The 16,388-nt window shown below is 36.2% G+C and overlaps 1 protein-coding gene across 1 annotated transcript in view; it reads left to right on the top strand.

Moving 5' to 3' along the window:
- The first annotated feature begins 437 nt into the window (after positions 1 to 437).
- The window catches only part of LOC133326177 (conserved oligomeric Golgi complex subunit 4), a 95,411-nt gene continuing 79,460 nt past the window's right edge, over positions 438 to 16,388 (top strand). The window contains exons 1-2 of the mRNA XM_061534854.1: positions 438 to 521; positions 3,942 to 4,979. Coding sequence (XP_061390838.1) covers positions 438 to 521; positions 3,942 to 4,979 — 1,122 coding nt within the window. The remainder of the gene's footprint in view (positions 522 to 3,941; positions 4,980 to 16,388) is intronic.

The following is a 16,388-nucleotide window of genomic DNA, read 5'->3' as shown; positions in this document are numbered from 1 at the left end:
ATTACGCTGCGCTTCGGAGTTAAGGGCTAAGCAGAATGTTCGCATTGAGCCATCCGTCGCGTTAACTGTTATCGAAAATACAACAACCACAAGGAAACGATAACACAAACGCATATCGTTTCCTTGTGGTTGTTGTATTTTCGATTACATATAACGCGACGGATGGCTTAACGCGAGCATTCTGCTTAGCCCTTTACATTTTGCGTGCGTTTACCCGATAACAAAAAACTCTCAACGCGAACATTCTGTTCATGGCCTATAAATATTAATATATCTTGATTCTGTTTAGCCCCTTGTTGTGATATCGAATTGCGTGGGACTAATGTCATTATCGATAAGTCAGGTCGATTGTTTGTCAGCTGTTGACAAGTCGACAATTGTGTTTTTTTCTTTTATTTTCGAAGTAGATTCAGTAGATCCATATGAAAAATTGAGAAATGGAATTGGCATTTATTGATAATATTGATTTGAACAGCAGCAAAAACATTGACATCGCGTTGCGAAAAATAACATGCGAAGAGGTTAGTTGTTGGAAAAATAACTATTCTATAAGTAGTTAAATACAGACACTAAATGGTTAAACTAAAAGATTGTATTTGTTTTTTATCCCATTCGAGTCTTCTTTTAATCCTGTTGGATGATTAAAATGTTCGAATAAGCGCGCATTTCCTGATCGTTATTGACTCCGGTGTCGGGAGAAAAATGGGACCAGGCACGAGTCCTCTATACATAGTATTCCTCGGCATTAGATTGGAGTCATTGTCGACCTTTTTCTGATGTTTTAGAGTCTTCTTCGAGTTTTATTCATTTTTTATTGATTTGTGACTCTATTTCCAGAAATATAACTTTTGGAAGTAATTAATTTTTCAATTAACCGGGTTTTCATTTAAGCAAAGTTTCAATTAAGCGATGAAACAGATTGAAAATTGTAAAGAATATCATAAAATGTCAAAGGATATCATGAAATGTATATACTTTTAATTATAGATCACTATGACTCTCCCAAACAAATAAAGACCAATTTAGAGTTGAAGTAGTTGCATTTAGCTTTCGAAAAACCATATGAAGAAAAATATATTGCTGGTATTTAAATCCCTTGAATTTCTTATAGAACACAAAATTTGGCAAGTGTGTTTCAAGATGTGAAAACAACAAAATTAAAAATATGTAACAACAACTTATATGCTAATGTAACAAAAGAATAAATTCGGAGTAGAACAAAATTTCACCTAGAATTAAAATGATTAATTGATATTACCACAACATAACTAACATTTATAAATATCAATTAGAACAGAATGTTCGAAAACTACTTTAGAACAAACACAGATTAAATAGTTAGAAATTAAATATTTTTTAAACTCTCACAGAGCATTCAAAACAGACTTGTCAAAGCAAAAATTGCTACGAAATTTTGCCCATTGAGCCTACAGTGAAGTGTATTCAGTTAGATTTTGATATAGCTTCCCTATACACACGAGTGTGCTTATAACGAACACCGGTTTCTTTATAGCGATTAAAGTTTCCTGGTCCCGAAGTTTTAAGAAAATTTTTTCATACCAACATTTAGTTTTAAATTATTATAATTTGGTTATTTGTAGCAAGATATATACATACTTCTTAACGACCGTACTTCACTGTATATTCTCGCCCGATTTTATTAAATTGTTTACTAAGTACCCAACGTTTGTGCGATTGAGGGGAAGCTTCTAAGTCTAGAATGATTGTGTTAATTTTATGTTAAATCCCTTCAGATTTAGAAACCGCTTCATTATATATTTCCGATATCGACATAGCTTTCCATATGATTGATTTAAATAACCAACGTTTGTCGGATTTCAACGTGTTTTTTTTCAGCCCTCCTGCATTTATGGAATGGGCTGAGATGACAGACGTTGTGCGTGTAAGTTCAGATGTACACACAAGCCTATATACTTTAATTCTATTTCATACAAATTGTGCAGCAAATAATCACCGTTTGTCTAATTGGGATTAAATTTTGGACGGCAGCACAGCGAATGGTCTATGTCAAGTTTGCTTAAAATAGTAGTGCAGTTGGGTTTTAAGTACTGTACTGTAAAATTGTTTAAAAACATAATTTTTTCTAATTAAATTGCGCAAGTGAATATTTTTATTTCTTTTTATTATCTTCAATACATTTATTCCGGAAAAAAAAGAAATGTTTTCTATTAAAAAAATAGTAATAAAAGAAAACATTCCAAATTTGCTCTGTTTATAAAAATAGTAGTAAGTAACTTAAAACAAAAATATCACAAAAATATTTGATAAAAAGTGTCAAATAAAAGTGCTAAAAAATTTATAGTGAGAAATTTGTTTTATACTAAATAATGAGATATATTTCTTGAACATTTATTATACCCTTCTCAAGGCGGGTGGGTGAATATTAAATTTGTTACCATCACCTCGAAATATTTTCCTGAGACCCCCTTTATTCTTAATCAGAATAAAATTCTATGTCAATTTTAGCCGTCGTAAGAATTTGAAATTGTGCACATACATTGAAGATCTTTATGTTTTTCTCCATCTTTTTATTATTTCAATACATTTATTCTGGAAAAAAAGAAATGTTTTCTATTAAAAAAAATAGTAATAAAAGAAAACATTCCAAATTTGCTCTGTTTATAAAAATAGTAGTAAGTAACTTAAAACAAAAATATTTGATAAAAAGTTTCAAATAAAAGTGCTAAAAAATTTATAGTGAGAAATTTGTTTTATACTAAATAATGAGATATATTTCTTGAACATTTATTATACCCTTCTCAAAGCGGGTGGGTGAATATTAAATTTGTTACCATCACCTCGAAATATTTTCCTGAGACCCCGTTTATTCTTAAACAGAATAAAATTCTATGTCAATTTTAGCCGTCGTAAAAATTTGAAATTGTACACATACATTGAAGATCTTTATGTTTTTCTACATCATTTGCTGTAACTTTGGATTCTGCGTTCTCCATGGATAGAATATTTTCCTAAATTTTCAACCGAATTGACTATAATTTGATACGTTTGATTGTAAGGGGATGGCAAATCTTCCCACAAAAAATGTATACCGTTTTGGTACAGGTACTACCCGATTTTCGTTACTTTGAAGGTTATAACAAAATTTACCCACCGAAATTTCACACTGCCGGGTTTTGAGAAAATGCAGAAAATTATCAATTTAGATCAATATTTATACATAGCCCTCATATTAGAGTAGGATAGAACATATTTATGTGGACAATTTTCTACATAGGTCAATGTTAGAACATATTTCCCATAAAAAGTTTCCATCCAATTTGTGTAATTTTACAGTTTAAGAACCGAAGTGACTGTAAGTTTTGCGACATTTTTCGATTTAGGACTATTATTGACATGGGCTCGGCCGAGCTTTTTTACTTATTTAAGTAAGTTCTGACATTTTTAAAAAGGGGGAAATCAAACTAATAGCGTACATTGGTAAATTTCAAGGTGTCATTGTGAAATCGAAAAATTCATTTTTTAAAAAAACAAATTTTTATATGAACTATAGAAATTTATTTAACATGCTTAGGAATGTCTGATTTGGGCAAAATGTTGAATGATTTGTTGCCATTTTAAACCTTTACTCTGTTACAAAACCAAAGCAAACATTTTACTTTTAGAACCCTTTTTATATTTTGTTTGTTTTCTAATTAATGCAATAAAAGAAATTCTAATGTAACACTTGATCAGTAAATATTGTTAAAATTTAATTTTAAAAATATTTTTATAGTTTTTTGTATGTTGTCGTCAAAAGAATCTTGTACGACCAAATTGACATATTGTAACGACTTTCATAATACCGATTTGTCATATAAGTACGACAGTGCTTAATTTTCGACACGACTACGCCAACCGTAATATGGGTGATTACATAAATATTTGGAAATTTGTTTAATTTTGTCGTCTTAAAATTTTAGGAAAAACTTAGCCGCAACTTAGATGTTCTCCTGGCGAAACAATGTAAAATTGAAGCAAACATGGCCGGAATAAATAAAGGCATTATCAAGATGAAAAGCATTATTAATGATACCAAAAAGCTTGACTGCCAAATATCACACACGGCTAACTTAGCAACGTCAGTAAGCGCGAAGGTTCGGCGATTAGACTTGGCTCGCAGTCGCGTTTCCGAAAGTCAACGAAGGGTACATGACTTGATCGATTTGCAACTATGTGGTCAAGGCGTTTCAACGGCAATAGTTGAAGAAGACTATGAAGTCGCTGCCGCTCACATTAGTCGATTTTTGGCAATGGATTTACAGTTACTTAAACGTACGGCAGATGATGTTCAAGGTTCTGAGAGTACAATAAGCGAATCTGTGCGAATATTGGAATGTGGTGCAAGTGAAATGCGAGAAATAGCGGTTCGCCGATTCGAGGATGCAGTGAAAAAAGATGATTTGGCATCAGTTGAACGATTTTTTAAAATATTCCCCTTATTAGGCCATCACATGGAAGGCATAGAAAAATTCTCGAAGTACATATGTTCTAAATTGACAACGAAAAATCAAAAGGAACTACGGAATTCAATGGAAATTGCGAAAGCTGATAAACGAGTTCATTTAGCCTATGCAGATGCAATGACATCCTTGCTTGAAAACTCGGCGCGTGTAATAGAAGTTAATCAACCTATAGTTGATGCATACTATGGACACGGATACTTATTGGAAATGTTAAAAATTTTACAACGACAGTGCGATATCGATGTTAAAAATTTATTAACAGAGTTTTTTAAAAATCGTCAAATTGATAAAAGGAAACAGCAAATTAACGAAGTTTTCTCTCGTAATTCTTCGAATACAATTTCATCATCACCACACATTGGACACTATCGAATGAACTCAGGAGGATCGATAGATAAACTAAATCCAAAGGATATCGATGGAACGATTGCCGAAATAACAGTAATGCATTCTAGAATTGAGTTGTATTTTCGATTTATGAAAAGGCGTGTTGCGGTAAGTATTATTACATGTACAATGTAACATATTTAATATACATGGCATTTAAAATAATAAATTAAAACATTGATACTCCGAAGCGTGAAGTAGACAATAATATTATAAATTGCGGTAAGCAGGAACGTACACAGGATTTCATTTGGGACATCCCCCCCCCCCAATAAATGGGGGGGGGGGGGGGGGGGGAATGTCCGGTACTACAAAATGAAGAAATTCGTTGTTGCAAACATAAATCTACTGTGAAAAAAATTCATTTGGGGGGGTCCCCCCGGGCCGCCCCCCTGCGTACGTCCCTGGCGGTAACTATCCCTTGGCATTAGGCACGCATAACAAAAGTAAATTTTCTCTTAATCCTATGAGCACCGAATTTTTTCCGTGACGATAAAATGATTTTCTGTGCACAAATTTAATACGACTATCTTAAATAGGATATAAACAAAATTTGACGTCGCTTCATCCTTGCATTCGGGAGATACAGTCCTTTTTTTCTAAAAAAAGTCCAATATCAAGAAAAACAAATGCAATGTCGAAAAATCGACTTGTTCCTCAGGTTCTTTTTTCAAGAATTAAATAATAATTTAGAGGATACAATTCGTACATGTCGAGAATGAAGCAATTTAAATAATATGACTTAACTATATTTTGAAAAGCCCATAACATGGACAAAAATTTTATATTTGTCGTTCAAACAATCAGGTCTTATCGTATGCAATTGTACAGAGTTTGCTTATATTTGGAAATTATGAAGCAACTGGCGCTTGCAAGACATTTAGGAAGGTTTGCTAAATGTTCGGGATCTTTTTTTTTAAATTCATTCATCTCACAAAGAGAGATGACTTATGACTTCACCCTGAAGATTTTTAATATACTGCAAATTTTGTAAATTTGTATGGTTAAAATATATGATATTTAATACTTCTATATTTAATTTCTGGGGCATCTATAATTGCCGGATTAACCTATTTTTGCTAAAGTTATTATTGATATAATAATGGCTCTATTTCTCGATAGTAATAAATCTAATCTTTTCTATCGCTAAAAACTGTTTAAGTTTTTTAAAATAGCTTCTCTATTTCAACGGTGCTACCGTGTTTATTTCAATTTCAATTTATTTCATAAACGAGAATCTAGCCCAAAGGGCCAAAAGCGGTTCAAAAAACAACAAAATATAAACTACTCCAAAAGCTTGAAACTAACATTGTATTAGCTTAATGATATCTTAACGTCTATTCAGTTGGAGGGGTTCAGAACCATTGTACTTCAAAAACAAGGACTTCAATATTATATCTACTCTCAACCACTAATTTCAATTTACAGGCTTAAATATATTATTATTATATCACAATTATCAATATAAAATATATAATTTATTATAGTATAATTTATTTAAATGTTTAAATCAATATGTCCTTTAATTTTTCAAAATCACCAGTAATATATTTGTAAGAGTACGATAATTTGCAACTATGCAAAATCGAATTAATTTTTAACGAAGAGAAGAAGAAGAAGACGTAGCAGCAGCCCGGATTGGGGGGCAGTTGTTGCCTAGACGTCGTAGCGCATACGCGCATTCCATTTCATTTAGTTTTTAAATTATTTTATGTTTTCACATCGAACATTTCTTTATTATTTTATGTTTTCGTAATATGAATTAAATCAATAAACGTTTTATGTTCCATAAAAATAAATCCGGACAAAACGAACAAGTGTTATTCTCTTAATCTTTTAGTTCAGAAGTGGGATCTTAATATCCACATATATTAAACGCGCTTACGGCTATCGGAAATAATAATAAAAAAACGTAATTGTGGCGTATTCCAAAAAAAAAGAAGTTCGAAAAAAACTATAAACGCAAAACGCACTGTTGCATAAAAAAATCATATACGTACATATGTATAAAATTTTTGTGAACATACACGAACATATATACGTTTAAGAACTTCATAATGTGACGATCGCTTACGTGAGGAATGCAAAGTAACGGTATAACGATTTGGAAGAATATAAAAGGAAAGAGAGGATAACGTACTAACAATGAAATAACGAACAACAGAGAATGTGATATGAAGTGCAACAACTCAAACGTAACTTGAAACGATAGAAAAACGACTCAAATGGAAAATACATAGGAACGAAACGAAATAAAAAAAAACGATAATTATCGAACTTAAACTAATAAAAACGGACGGAAAACGAAAAAGGATAAACGACTAGTAAACGGAGTGACAATTAAAAAGAGATCAAAACAAAACAACATGCCTAAAATAACGTCATTAAAAGTTGATACATTAAAACGGTTACTTCGCGAAAGAAAATTAGACACGATGGGAAAGAAAAGTGAACTGGTCGAACGGTTATCTAGAGCTTTAGGTAGCGATGAGGTCGAGTGTGAAGATATTGATGGCGTAGAGGAGGAAGTGTCAATACAATCCCAAATTAATACTTTAAAAGATATGATGGAAAATGTGATGTCAATCATACAACAACAACGTCAAGTAACAACACCCATCGTCGATTTACCAGCAAACGAAAGCAACGAAACCAAGGTGAATGAATCAGCTCTTACCCAGAAACCGAGTTACGAGCCCATCCAGAGAACGTACAGTGTACAAGAAATGGCGGAAATATTACCGGAGTACGATCCAACAAAAGATTCAACATTCGGCGTAGAACAATTCATCGATAGAGTAGATAAAGCAGCACAAGCCTACGAGTGTGAAGAAACTCTTTTGCTACTCGCGGTGTATAGGAAGTTAAAAGGCCCGGCAAAGTTATGGCTTGATTCGACTCCAGAATTTTTCGGAACGTGGAATGAGTTAGCAAACGCCTTAATGGAGGAATTCAGCACAAACGCGGATGAAGCAGATATTCATTTTAAAATGACATCAACCGTACGACGGCAAGACGAATCCATCAGCGAATACTGTTTTCGAATGAGCGCACTGGGAAGACGGTATGGTATCAGTGAAACAGCGGCAGTGAAATATACTCGTGACGGATTGAAGCATCGTGAGCTACAGCAAGCAATTGCACCAATACGGTTTCGAACAATGCGAGGGTTACGTGAAGCATCAGGACAATATTTAGCGAGCATCGCTAATTGTAGCAACAGGTCAAATCTAATGTCTTCAACAGGGAAACGCGATCCGTACACCAAGGAGGATGTCGATAGGCGTAAGAAAGCGGACCCAAAGGTAATGTGCTACAATTGTTCCGAACCAGGACATATTTCCAGTCAATGCCCAAAACCACCGCGAAGAGAACGATGCCGAGATTGTCACAAAGTTCATCCTAAAGATTCACCGACACATTGTGGACGCACAGAAACAAAAACTTACAGCGTACGTAAAGTACTCAACAATAAACCTGTTACTATAAATGGTTTTACATACGATGCCTTGATTGATACCGGTAGTGAATGCAGCATGATCCATAAAACAGTGGCGTATAAGCTAGGAGTCGACATTAGAAAATGCAAATTACGTATCAGTGGAGTTTGTGGTGGAACGTGTGTAATCGAAGAAGTCTTGACAACAAAACTTACGATTGATGATATTGAAATTACGGCAGAACTTTACGTTGCGGATGATCATATTTTTACCCCGGACTTAATTCTTGGAAAAGACATTTTTACGAACAATGAAATACAGTTGATAGTAAATGATAAGGAGCAACGATTGGAAAACGCCAATGTATTCACGACACGGAAAACGGAACGAAAACCGATTGCCTTATCTGAAATCAATTGCGGAGTAAACGACGAAGGTATCCGGATTATGTTGTGTGAACTGATAAACGAGTATAGAAATGTTATGGGAAGAGACATAAGCGAAATCGGATTAACGAACGAACTAAAAATGAAAATAGAATTGACGACAAAGGAACCTATTGTATCCAGGCCATACCGAATACCCGAACCGAAAAAAGAAATAGTAAAAACGATGATAAATGAACTTTTAGCGAACGATATTATAACAAAATCTACGTCCACGTATGCCAGCCCAATTGTACTTGTAAAAAAGAAAAACGGTCAGGATAGATTATGCGTCGATTATCGAAAATTAAACCAGCACGTAGTAAAGGAGATATTTCCAACTCCAAATATCGAAGAACGACTGCAAGAGATAAACCAATTCAAATACTACACGGTCCTAGACTTGAACAGCGGATATTACCAGGTTCCGATGGACGATAATAGTAAAATGTATACTGCATTTGTGACACCAGACGGGTTGTACGAATTTAAACGAATGCCTTTTGGACTTAAGAACGCGCCGGCAGTGTTTCAGCGTTTAATGGCACTAATCCGCGAGAGAGCTCGGGACGGAGATGTATTCCACTATATGGACGATATCGTTGTGGGAAGTAATAGTATTGGCGAAATGTTGGACAAATTGCGGAGAGTATTTTCAGTCTTACGAGAACTAAATTTAACGCTGAATTTCCAAAAATGCACATTCCTAAACGAATCTATAGAATTTCTTGGTCATAAGCTACACTCCGACTGTCTAAGCCCAGGGAAGGCGAAAACGGCAGCAATTCTTGAATTTCCAACCCCCACAAATATAACAGCCGTAAGACAATTTCTTGGATTGACCAGTTATTTTCGTAAATTCGTTCCCGCATACGCAGTCATCTCAGAACCTCTACGTGTATTATTGAGGAAGGATTGTTCGTTTTATTGGGGTGAGAAGCAGGAAGCGGCATTCCACGAATTAAAAACGTATTTGACATCCAACCCGATTTTGGTAGCGTACAACATGAATAGTGAACACCAGATCCATACGGACGCAAGCTCCATAGGTATTGCCGGAATATTGATGCAGAAAGAAACCGATGTGTGGAAACCTGTAGCTTTTTACAGCAGATCAACTACCGATGAGGAGAAAAACTATCATAGTTACGAACTTGAAACATTGGCAGTTGTCGAAACGTTGGAACGGTTTAAATATTATATCTACGGCAAAGAAATAACGGTAATTACTGATTGTAGTGCATTAAAAACGACCATGCAGAAGAAGGAATTAATACCCCGAATTGCGAGATGGTGGCTACGTATACAGGACTTTGACGTCAAAATAGAACACCGAGCATCATCAAAAATGGAACACGTTGACGCTCTAAGCCGAGCACCATATGAGAAACCGGATGAAACCGAAACAGCATCGATGCGTATATCAAAAACCACTGTAAGTGAAGAAGATTGGTTATTCTCAATGCAACTTCAGGATGAGAAAATAAGGGAAATAGTCGACGGAGTTATCGCCAAAGAAAAAACGTTATGCAGCGAATATATCATTGAAAATGGACGATTGTTCCGGAAAATAAACAATAAACTTTTGTGGGTAGTTCCTAAAGCAATACGCTGGAAGGTAGTTCAAGAACAACATGATAATGCTGGTCATTTAGGACTTGAAAAAACGATACAAGGGCTAACTCAACACTTCTGGTTTCCTCGAATGCGAAACTTTGTTAAGTCGTATATTAAGTCATGTATCGAGTGTGCATACAACAAACACGTTGGCGGAAAACGCGAAGGAGAGTACCATTTTAACAACATAACCCCGATCCCATTCCATACTGTGCATATGGATCACTTAGGACCGTTTCCTAAAAGTTCTAAACAAAATGAACATATATTGGTCATCGTGGACGCATTTACAAAATTTACAATAGTAAGGGCAGTAAGGAGTACAGCAACCAAGTACGTAATAAACATTTTAAAAGAAATCAGTGAATACTTTGGATTCCCAACACGCATCATAACGGACCGAGGAACGTCTTTCACCTCCAAAGATTTCAATCGGTTTTGTCAAGACAATGATATTAAACATATTCTTAACGCAGTAAGAACACCTAGAGCGAATGGTCACGCCGAAAGAACAAACCGTACAATACTTGGAATGCTTCTCCCAACGGTGAAGGAAGATAGACGATGGGACGAACAAATACGACGGATCCAATGGTCAATAAATACAATGAAAAACAAAACTACTGGCCGTACACCACAAGAATTATTATTCGCGTATCAACCTAGAGATATACTACAGAACAAATTAGTATTAGCGTTACATCACAGCGAAACATTTGATGAAGAGCGCATGCAGGAAATACGAGACGAATCAGCTAATCGAATTAACCAGCAACGACAAGTCGAGAAACAACGGTACGATAAACGTCATGCGAGCCCAACACGATATAAGGAAGGTGATCTGGTTTTAATAGAAAACGAACCAACTGCTACTGGACAGTCTAGAAAGTTAGAGCCCCTATATAAAGGTCCTTTTATAATAACGCACGTTTTAGAAAACGATCGATATGTTATTGAAGATTTACCAGGTGCTAACCGAAAACAACGTCATTATAAATCAATTCACGCATCTGATAAATTAAAACAATGGTGTACCCTACCACCCAACGATGACGACAATAGTGAAAGCGGATTCAAAGAAGAAGTTTCAATCGAGGACGATTGATCGACAGGATGGCCGACTGTAAGAGTACGATAATTTGCAACTATGCAAAATCGAATTAATTTTTAACGAAGAGAAGAAGAAGAAGACGTAGCAGCAGCCCGGATTGGGGGGCAGTTGTTGCCTAGACGTCGTAGCGCATACGCGCATTCCATTTCATTTAGTTTTTAAATTATTTTATGTTTTCACATCGAACATTTCTTTATTATTTTATGTTTTCGTAATATGAATTAAATCAATAAACGTTTTATGTTCCATAAAAATAAATCCGGACAAAACGAACAAGTGTTATTCTCTTAATCTTTTATATTTGAAAACGTTCCCCAGGCCATTTACTTCTCTTTTATATCTATGATGTAAGTCAAATAGTTTAGGTTAGTTTGAAAATAGGGGTGGATAATATCACCACACGTCCAACAAAAATAAGAACATACACTTACAACAGTTGAGAAAAAGACTGTTAGAATTAGGGAAAATTAGATTGGTTTCCGAAAAGTCCGATGGTCAACAGCAAATTTTCCTCTCTTAAAAGTGTGTGCAGCTCTGAGGTTTTTTGCGGAGGGAAGTTTTCAAAAGTTCCATAGCAATGACTTCTATGTTGACATGTCTCAACCCACAATGTCGGTGGTTTTGATCGAAGTTGTGCGGCTAATAGAGGAAAGACTGTGTAAAATTTGGATTGTTTCCAAATTAACAGAGAAGGAAAAAGGGAAGAACAAAATTTTTTTTATTTATCATGGGCCCAAATGAAGAGGTTCGCAATTTATATTTAAATGGAAATGGCCTTCCACTCGTCATCGGTAGTGGCTTTGGTTTGACCAAAAGTCCGCACGCCACGTGCTATATTTGGGTGAGCTTCCATCCGCGCAATTATGACCTCAAATTGTTCTTTGGTAGTAATTTTAACCATTATTGGAAGCCTTCAAATTTCAGTTATTATTGCTAAACAAATCTAAACAGCAACCAGAAATAAATGGTTGCCGAAAGATTATATTTGAAGCAACTGAAGTTGACAACAGTTGCCATACATAATTCAAATTTGGCAACTGGCAACGCCACTAAACTATGGTTACCATCCGTAATCGACCCATATAAATACCATCCGTAATCGACCCATAAGTTTTTTGAGAATTCCTTCAGACTTCTCAATTCAAACCCCATCATATCGGTTAGTCCATGAATAGTGTCATTTTCCACAGATAATGTTCCTGCGTTTCATTGTCTTCCTCACACGCTCTGCACCTGCTGCTGACCTTGCATTCAATCTTATGTAGATATGACTCAGGCTGAGATGTTTCGTAAGAATACCAGTCAGTCTGCTTATTTCTTTTTTTAGCGTTAGGATTTGCTTATTTTTGTCCTCATTTGGATTACTTCGTAACTTTTTTGTGATCTTTCCTTTCCCCTCATTATCACAAAGAATTTTGTGGGTCTCTCTCCCCCATGTAATGCCAAATCCTTTAACGCAAAGGATTTGGCATTACTCACATCTATTGTGGGTAGTGTAGTAGCACTACTAGCTAGTTGGTTGGCTATTACTCCTGTGTGGCTCTGTACCCAAATAATTCTTATAAGTCCTTGTTGTGAGAAGTTGTTAATGGTCTTTATAAATTCCAGTACAGTTTTGGATCTAACTGTTTTGGATGATATTGCATTTATAGCTTTGCTATTCGTAATAATATTTGTTGTTTTTTGTTAAGACACTCTGTTATAGTTTGAAGCTCCACCTGTAGGATCGTGCTGTGTTCTGTAAGGCCAAGAGAAATTTCGTTACCCGGTTCTTCAATAAAAAGTCCCAGTCCAGTCTTTCCTCCTAGTCGAGAGCCATCGGTGTAGCAACAGTTACCAGCAGGCATCTGAACTAGAGTTTCGCTTTTCCATTGTTCTTTATTCGGTACTATAGTTTAGCACAGTGTGACTACTCTCATTCCAGCTATTCGGTCTGAATCAATGGTATTGATTGTGGATCCAATAGTTACCTGTAATATGCTTTTGTGCGTTATGTTATGTCCGGTGTCGATTCACTCTACAATTGCTTTAAGTCTTAAAGCTGCGATTACCGATTCATACTTTATTTGAATGTCTATTGGATGTATATACAGTATTGTCCCAAAGACCTAATTGATGTTGTCCGCATTGCCCCACATATGCCCCTTACATAACTCGTTCTCTTAATTTTTTGTAACGCTTTTATGTGATATTTTTGCCCATTGCTGCTCACCAGACAACAGACGCGTATGTTACAATTGGTCTACTAACGCTCTTATAGATTCAGTGTATCATTCTACGGCTCTTCTACAGAAAGACCAGAATCTATGGGCGTTGTCACCCCGTTGCTGTATGTGGTCTCTCCATTTATGTTTTCTGTCTAGAATTACTCCCAGATACTTATCTTTATTTGATAGGGTTATCAATTTGTTTTGGAAGATGGGCTCTTCATACACATCTATATTTGTCTTTGGTAAAAACATCTCCGTTTTATCCATATTTACGTCCCTCGGTTAAGCCCAATGATAGACCATGTTTAGCACCGTTTCAGCATAGTAAGATAGGATTTTAGTTCCTTAAGAGTCCATTTATGTGGGCAACCACAGGAGGGGTGACAAAAAACCTCCCTGTGTTGTTCTCTGTCCTACTTTCTCTCTGATTGTTATGTTCTGAATGTTGCAGCTAATCCATCTATTCCTTAGCATATATTTAACCCAATCTATGATTGTCTGGTCAACTTAAAACACTTTTGGAGTTGCATAGTTTGCCTTGCTTGTCAGGCCTTCGGGCTTTTACATGCGTTAAAGAGTGCGTCTAGATGTGGTGTAATTATACCGCGTCTTTTTGTAGTAAAGCATGGAAGATGTTGATCTTTTAATGGTGAGAAGCTTTTTAAAGCGTCTAGCACTATTAATTTGTCAATCATATGTTCCTATGATCTTTCTTTCGTTCATTGTCCATGTGTTCGGTGGTTATAAGCCTTAATGTTTTCCCAACTGTTTCTATCCTGTTACCCTCACCATCTACCATAGTTTCGGTTTGAACGTGGGTCTTAGATAGAAGCTTCTTGATTTTTGAAACGTCGTTCACGCTGTCGGCGTGCTTTGTTGTAAAGCCATCGAACCCTTTTCCTTACAAATCTCCTCTGTCATCCTGGGTTTTTCAAAGGCAGATTTTCATTCTCGAAGAGGACAACATCCCTCTAAAGACTTTACAATTATTTCTTTCGTGTCTAGGCATTCTCAATTGGGTTGCCCTAACTTTTACTTGACTAGTCTCACGAACTTTATCCAGCTATTTTGGACTTGTTTCGGCAATATATGGATTTTGGCGGTGGCCGCAAGTTTTTAAAACATAATATATTTGTGGTCAGAAAAGGAGTACTTGTCTGAGATCTCCATTACTGGACCTCATCTATTGTTGGACATATTGTTATATCTAATACCTCCTCTATAATTCTGTTAACAATGGTGGGTTTATTGCCTATGTTAAGGGTTATTAGGTCGTTAGTATTTAAATATTCTAAAATGGCATGGCACATTTGTCAGTATTAGTTGTACCCCACGAAATATAGTGTGAGTTAGCATCACAGTGATCTTCTCCTCGCCTCCATCATCTTTAGTGCTGGGTATTTTCCGCTCGCTGTTTTCTGTGGCTTCACCTTCTACAATCCTTGCCTTTCCGATTTTAAGTATACAGCATTGGACACGTAGTGCGCCTTGCTTTTGGTCTTAGCCTGACTTGCCATTGAAGACCTGTCCAAACCTAACACAAGGAGTGTCACTTTCTTTTTCTCCTCCCTGTGGAAGATTTCATACTTCTTCACCAGCAGTGTGTTGTTCTCCAGACCGAAGACCTCGAGCATGCGTTCCGCGGCTACAGTCTCCGACGAAGACTAGATTTTTGTAATTGAGGAATGTCTCTTTTCCTCACCAGCTTAAGTTTAATTGTTGTTTAACTGTTAATTTGCCACTAGTTTCCTCAGACTTCTATCTAGTTAGCCCTCCTTGAAAACGCAGCTATGGAGGGAGTCCCCTCCTTGAAGTAGGTGCTACATGATCATGATTCTTATTGACCGCATTCATAACCTCCTTATGGGTCTCCTTTTTCAGCTTACCGGGCGCACTATTTCCGTCGATCACTGCATAGCAGAGCTCGTCTCGATAGCGCTTACTGGCAAGCTTCTTACCATCTGTTGCTGTCCTCTTTCTCTTTCGCAAATACCGGTTGTTCCTTTTGGTATTCCCGGTCTTTAATTCGGCTTCCTGATCTCAGAACCAGCTTCGCCTTCCTTCGTCAATGGATTCTCTTGGCAGTCTCCTTCGACGTTGGTTTGGCTCAGCCTTCTCTAAATATCGGCCGACTCAACTCAACTCAACTGAGTGTTTGTAGCTATACCTTGGACTACAGATGCCAAGATACCCACATCTGTAGAAGATTGTTGCTCACGATCGCAGGAAAACGACGGGAGTGACTCGTGGGCAGATCAACGACATCGGCCGGTACTGAGTTTTTTAAGCTCTGCACCGTAACTTTTTTTTCAACTCTTTCCAACTCTTTTAGGGGAGCACACCCGAGTTATTTTTGGTTCGCGTTACAAAGACTTGAAGATGTGTTATCAAACTATTCCACCCAGCTTAAACTGGTTGTAATAGATTAGTATCTATCCTATCCACCCGGTATAAGACTAACAACTCCTTCGGTAAAAGATCAATTAACTTATGTTGAATTCTTGCCAGCGTTACAACCAGAGAACGTAAACAAACAGTACGATGCCCGTACGAATCACACAAAGTCATAAACTTTTCATTTGCTTTGAATCGTTTCGTTTTTAGTACCAACAATTGATCATTTTGCTCGGCAAACGTTTGGGATCTTTCCTTTTTGTTTCGCTCCCAATAAAAACTGAAACTTTTCCATTTATTTTTGTTGTAACGGAGAATTT

The sequence above is a fragment of the Musca vetustissima genome, unplaced genomic scaffold (genome assembly GCF_032173495.1).
Source record: "Musca vetustissima isolate MV318-11 ecotype Yass unplaced genomic scaffold, APGP_CSIRO_Mvet_v1 utg35446, whole genome shotgun sequence".
NCBI lineage: Eukaryota > Metazoa > Arthropoda > Insecta > Diptera > Muscidae > Musca > Musca vetustissima.
The sequence above is the reverse complement of the archived record's forward strand: the minus strand, read 5'-3'. Positions and strand labels throughout refer to the sequence as shown.